The 6338-nt window shown below is 47.0% G+C and overlaps 1 protein-coding gene across 1 annotated transcript; it reads right to left on the bottom strand.

The window, feature by feature from the left end:
- Positions 1 to 257: 257 nt before the first annotated feature.
- On the bottom strand, positions 258 to 2129 carry LOC123103960 (NF-kappa-B-activating protein-like). Its single transcript, XM_044525665.1, has one exon. The coding sequence runs from the start codon at positions 2021 to 2023 to the stop codon at positions 446 to 448; it is 1578 nt and encodes a 525-aa protein (XP_044381600.1). The 5' UTR covers positions 2024 to 2129; the 3' UTR covers positions 258 to 445.
- Positions 2130 to 6338: the final 4209 nt, after the last annotated feature.

Below are 6338 nucleotides of genomic sequence, written 5' to 3'. Positions count from 1 at the left end.
GGTCACCTATTTTGGAACGGAGGGAGTAGATGTTAACAAAATTCGGTTTCAGATAGTGAAGATTTATTTGAAATCCGTAAGTGCCAAAGAAGACCCGCAGTACCCAAGCACCCCTTGCATGCTATAACAATTCTGATCCTAAACAATAACTGTACTGTCTTTCACATTCAAAAATACAAAAAGGAAAAAAATGGCCATTCTATCTTATCGTTGGAAAATAAATCCTATACAAATCATAGTGTGGTAAACCAAGCAGCTTGACAAACATGACAACAATCATGACCACATATAGAACAAAAGAGTAATATCTGATAAGCATAAGCTAAGTACAGTCGACACAAAACAGAAGTTACAAATGCAAACTCGACATCACTAGTACTACAGGAAAAACATGCATAACTATTAGTGGCAACCATTTCTTTGTAAAATAGCTAGAAATAATTACTCAGTCATCTGTAGCAGCAAATGGATCATGTGAAGGTCCTGTCTCTTGGCCAATGGTTCTTGAAACCAAGCGCTGCAAATCAGCCATAACCTTGTGCTCTCTCTTTGACTTCTCCTCGTAGTTAAACATGGCCAGTGCTCTCTTATCCTCTGCACTATAAACCTGGTTTTCCTTTCTTATACGGATAGCATTCATCCTCTGGTGCCTGCTTCCACTCATCACATACCCCAAATCTTCGAACTTCTGAATCTCATCTGCAGACAGACCAACCTCACCACGCCGTGGGATACGCTTCCCCTGCTGTACATACTGTGCAATGGCATCACCTTCACCAGGTCTGAGTGCACCACCATAGCTAATATGACCATCAGCACGCGGGAGTGGCATCGGTCCAACCGGCATCTCATTCTCCAGTGCAGCCTTCTTCTGGGCCTCAAGCATTTCCTTGAACTTAATTGCCTCTGGGTCAATCTCAGGCTCATCTGTCTCTTCAATTTCCTTTTCATCAATGATGGCATCAGAAGGGATCGAATCTTCAGAATCAGACTGACTGCTACTCTTCTTCCTTGAGCTCTTGCCCATTTTCTTGCTGTCCGTTGAGATAGGGCTAGAGACTAACACCTCCACCTCCTCGGAGCTAACATCAGACGGTACATCCAGACTCTTACTCTTCTTCCTCCTAGAGCTCCGTCCCCTCCTCTTAGACTTCTTGTGCCTCCGCGATCTCTTGCTCCTTCTCTTATCCCTAGAATCTTCAGAGTCATCGGAACCCTCTGAATCCTCATCGACCTTGCTATCACTCTCACTCTCCATATCAGACTTCCTGTGGCGACGATGGGCACGCTTGTTGCGCTTGCTGCTAGAACGTCTGCCCTTACGCCCTTTCTTTTTCTTCCTACAATAATCTGATTCACTGGAATCAGATAAGCTACCAGACTCATCGGACTCAGATTCCGACGAATCCTTGTTCTCCTCCTCATCGCTCTTCTCAGATGACTCCTTCTTGGGCGATTCCTTCTTGTCCTTCTCCTCCTCCTCCTCACTGTACTGGTACTCGTCGGCCTCGTCGTCACGGCGAGGAGGGCTGGGCGTGACTTTCCAGATGCACTTCTTCAGGCTTTTGCGGAGCTTCTGGCGCTTGACGCGGCGGTACTCGAAGTAGGTGAGGCCCTTGAGATCCTCGTCGTCGTCATCGGAGGCGGACCATTCGCCTCCCCCACCGCCGCCACGGCGCGCCGGGGGCTCCACGTCCCGAACCCGGTCCATGTCCCGACCGCGCTCATTGTGGTAGGGCGACCACTGGCGGCGGCGGTCACGGAAGGGGCTAGGGGACCGGTCGCGGCGGCGGTCGCGGTAGGGGCTAGGGGATCGGTCGCGGCGGCGGTCGCGGAACGGGACGGGGGACCTCTCGCCGCGGCGGTCGCGGGAGGGGATGGGGGACCGGTCGCGGCGGCGCTGGCGGCGCGGGGAGGGCGACGGGGACAGGGAGCGGCGGCGAGGGGAGGGCGAGGCGGAGACCCGGGAGCGACCGGGGAGGCGCACCACGGCGGACGCGAGGCGGCTCCCGGTGCGAGACATGGCGACGGACGGATCGCCGATTAGGTCGGGGTTGGGGATTCGATTTGGGGGGAACAGAGGTGGGCAATTTGCGATGGATGTGTGTGGAACCAGCGGAGGTGAGGAGGAGGCGGGGCCGCCGGGAGAGGCTTCTCGATGTCGGTTAGGATGGGCTTTGGGCTTTACGGGCCTCTTGGTGCCAAGGGCCTTGATGGCAAAATACGTGTGATCACATACATGGGCTTTTTTTCTCAAAAAAATCATACAGGGGCTTTTTGGAACATCTAGGCAGCAACTAACTCATGGCTTGTGTTAGCTCAGTCAAATACAGAGTGCGCTTCAATTCACAAGAGACTAACATGTTTACACCATCAACGGGAATTCGGCAAGGTGACCCATTATCATTTTTTTCCTGATTTGTGCAGATGAAAAAGAAGTTGGTGGCATCGATGGGATAAGAGTGTGCAGGAATGCACCATCAGTCTCACATCTTTTATTTACTGACGATTCTCTGATTCTCATGAAAGTAGACATGTTAAATGCAACTTCCTTACAGCATGTGTTGGATATCTATTGTGAAAATTCAGGACAATTTGTAGGTTTGGGTAAATCCAGTGTTTTCTTTAGCCCAAATACTAATGATCAAGCTAGAGATGAAATTTGTGAGGTACACATCACCACTCAAGCACTTTCAGATAAATACTTGGGCCTGTCGGCTATGGTTGGAGCAGATAGAAGTGATTGTTTTAAGCACTTCTGTGAGAAGATTAAAAACTATTGAAAGGTTGGATGGAAAAACAACTTTCTACATGAGGGAAGGAAGTCTTGTTAAAGGTTGTTGCTCAGCCATACCTGTATTTGCTATGTCTGTTTTTTGTCTGCCAAAGGGAGTATGCAAAGATATCACAGATGTGATTGCACGGTTTTGGTGGGGAGATAAGGAGGAGAATAAAAAATTACATTGGTTTTCTTGGTGGAAGCTTTGTGCCCCGAAGTCTGATGGTGGAATAGGGTTCAAAGACCTTTATTCTTTCAACTTAGCACTCCTTGCCAAACAAAGCTAGAGATTAATTATATATCCAGATTCTATTTGTGACGGGATCCTTAAGAAGAAGTATTTCCCAAATATTGATATCCTCCAAGCCGGTCCAAAGAAGGTCTCTTCTTTTACATGGCAAAGCATTCTTGCGGGAATTGCTACTTTCAAATGTGGGTACATTTGGCGCATTGGATCAGGGGAGAAAGTTAACATATGGATTGATCCATGGGTCCCATCTAGCCCGGATAGGAGAATTTTGACTCCAAGAGGTAATATTATGCTTACAATGGTGAATGATTTGATAAACCCTGCTGATGGCCAATGGGACGAGGAGTTAATTTGTAACATCCCAAAATTCTAAATTTTGGAATGTTATATTAAATAAATAATTGTGATTGTTTATTTGATTTTTGTGTGATTGATTGTGTGAAACTGAGTGGAAATTGAAACTTTTTGAAAGTTGAATGAGAGGGAATAAAAGGACTTTCCCAAAACTTTCATCTTGCATTTTTGATCTTCCTGAATTCAAATTCATATCATCACAAAACCCTAGAGTGAAGATGATATGACTTCTTCCATTTAAAGAAATGAAAAGGGGTTTGAAAATGATTTGAATTTCCTTTTTGAAATATTTCAAATTTAGAAACTTTAAGCAACTCAATGAGTTCATAAAATGACTTCTTCAAAATTGAATAAAGAGAGTTGGGTGTTTCAAATAAATAATTTGGAAGTCACTTTGAAGTTATTTGGAACTCATTTTCCGTTTGAAGTTGTTTGAAATTTGAAATTCAAAATCCTCTTGGAAGTTATCTAGTTTTAATTCAAATTATTTTTCTCCTAAAGATAAATGAATGGAAATAAGGGTAAAATGATTCCCTTCAATGGAAAATTAGGAGAAAATAAATTTGAAATCATTTTGCTATTTTAAAAATGATTTTCATTGATTTTAAAAGCAACAGTAGCACCGTTTGACTTTTATGATTTTTTTTTGGAATTTAGTTGAATTTGAAAAACAGTTCATCTTATTCGGGGTATTTTTCTGAACATTTTGATATATGATATGCCTATGTATATTTTTTTATTTAATTTACTTCTGTTGGAGTCTCCTTTCTGAAAAAAAAAAACAAAAAACACACACGCGCGCCCGCCAGCCGGCCCATGGCCTTCGGCCCAAGAGCCAGCCAGCGCACCGAGCTGGCCCAGCAGCGCCCGAGGCCTTACGCCTCGCTCGCCTGCGCTCCTCTTCGCCCGCTCACCCGCCTCTGCTCCCTTCGCAAGCAGTGACGCTGACACATGGGGCCCTGCCCCATCGCCCCTAACCTCCCGCTCGCCCTGCATGGGATCAGGAAGCCGCGCCCGCACGCCGAAACCGCCGGGCGAAGCCCTCGCGGATGAGCTTATCCTCGCGACTCCGTAGCCCCTCCCCGCGCCTATAAAAGCCCCTCGTCCTCCTCTCTCCATTCTGCCACTCCATGTCGTCCCTAGCTCCCCGCAGCCGCCGCAGTTGCCGCTTGGATCTCGCCGGAGCCGTGCTAGTTCACCGGAGGATTTCGTCGCCCGTGAGCCACCCCGGCCTCCGTCTTCTTCTTCAATATGTTGCCCGAGTCAAAGCGCATCTCGTTGACATCCTCCTCCTGTCCCTAGGTCGCCGGAGACGCCACCCCGACGACCTGCGTCCTCACCGAAGCTCCAGACGCCGTCGCCTCCCTCCGCTCGTCGCTGGCCGCCCCACCGCCCGCCGACCCCACCAGCGCGCCGCCCATGCCGCGCCCGGTCTCCCCGACCCCTTCGCCGCTGCTGAGGACCGCCGGAGTCGCCGCCCCATCAGTGGCCAACGCCAGCGCCGCCGTCCCTGTTCGTCATCGTCGCCACCGTGAGCCACTGCCCCGTTCACTTAGTTTAGTTTTTTTATATTTGAATTAGATCGGTTAATCGCGGGCTTTAGTAAACCGTTCGGTTTAGTCAAACCGATCTCCGGTTTAAATTTTTTTCTAGCCGTCGCCGCTGTTTTGCTTAAGTTACGACCGTTCGCCGAATAGCTTCTGCAGCGAATGCTGCTAAGCCACCCGGAAGCCGCCACGTGGCCAGGGACCTGGTCGTGAATAAAACTTTCATATTCAAGTCCCTGTAAATTTCAATTTAGCCCCTAAACTTCGAATGGTTGTATCTTTCTAACCGTAACTCCAAATTCGACGAAACCAGCGGCAAAATGTTCGTCTCGAATAGCTTTATCCAGAGAAGCAACTTTGAAAACTTTTGGCCAATTTCAAATTTGAATTTATTCAGATTTGAATTCAAACTTCAACTGGCCATATCTCCTAAACCGTAGCTCCGATTGATGTGATTCTTTTTGCACCGTGTCACCGTTGCCAAACCCTATCACTTGGACCTATCTCACGGTATTTTTCACACATTAGGATCTGTCCATAGTAGTTTTACTCGTATGCCTAGTAGGCACTATGGTCCACGTCACAATTTTTGGCACCCATGCCCTATGTTGTTTTGCACTTAGTATTTACTTTTGATAGTTAAGTGTGTTGTGTGTTCATTTGGATTTTCCGAGTCTTTTCATGTTGCATGTTATTTGGTTCTCTGAAATGATTGCTTATGTGAATGCAATGTTTGACTTTATAGATTTTTATCGGAGAGTGACGGATAGTTCTATTAAGTAAATTTCTGAGAGTGATATAATCTTCATCAACTATTACCAGGCAAGTTCACATTTGACCATTCTTCCAATTACCTATGTTTTATATTATGCACTTAGTCCTTTTGTGGTAGGATTGCATGGTAGGATTTATTGTTGCCAGATGGCTATGCCGTTACCTAGTAGTTCATTGAGGTAGGTTTGAACCATATACCTTTGTCACCACCGCGTAAGTTTAATTTTGCCTCGCCAATGTAGACGTGGATTGGGAAGTGTTCATTGTGAGAGATGAGTGACAAAGTAGTAAGTAGAACCAAGATAACTTAATGAACTACCTGGGCGGAGGTTTGGTTTGAATGGTGGCGAAGTACAGTGGGAGCATGCATGGGAAATCCATGGTGGTGCACCACTAGTGGTCCGTCCGCCCAGGCTCAAAGAGATCAATCGTATTCTCATGTCTAGAAGCTTACGTGTGCAGCCACAAGCCAATATGGGCTCTGGCTTAGTTGAGTAGTTAGTGTGACCCCTTCCGGGATGGGCTAGCAGATGTAGAATGATGTAGGTGTACCGGCCTATCCGTGGGTTAAGGGGGAACATTTTCGAAAGACTATGTCTCGGTCATCCTGTTCTCAAACGCCAGGCAGTGCGAG

This window comes from Triticum aestivum, chromosome 5A (genome assembly GCF_018294505.1).
Source record: "Triticum aestivum cultivar Chinese Spring chromosome 5A, IWGSC CS RefSeq v2.1, whole genome shotgun sequence".
Classification (NCBI taxonomy): domain Eukaryota; kingdom Viridiplantae; phylum Streptophyta; class Magnoliopsida; order Poales; family Poaceae; genus Triticum; species Triticum aestivum.
The sequence above is the reverse complement of the archived record's forward strand: the minus strand, read 5'-3'. Positions and strand labels throughout refer to the sequence as shown.

Bases quoted from the DNA above. Each gene is read 5' to 3' on its own strand.
- LOC123103960 (XM_044525665.1), bottom strand. From the start codon at position 2,023: ATGTCTCGCACCGGGAGCCGCCTCGCGTCCGCCGTGGTGCGCCTCCCC.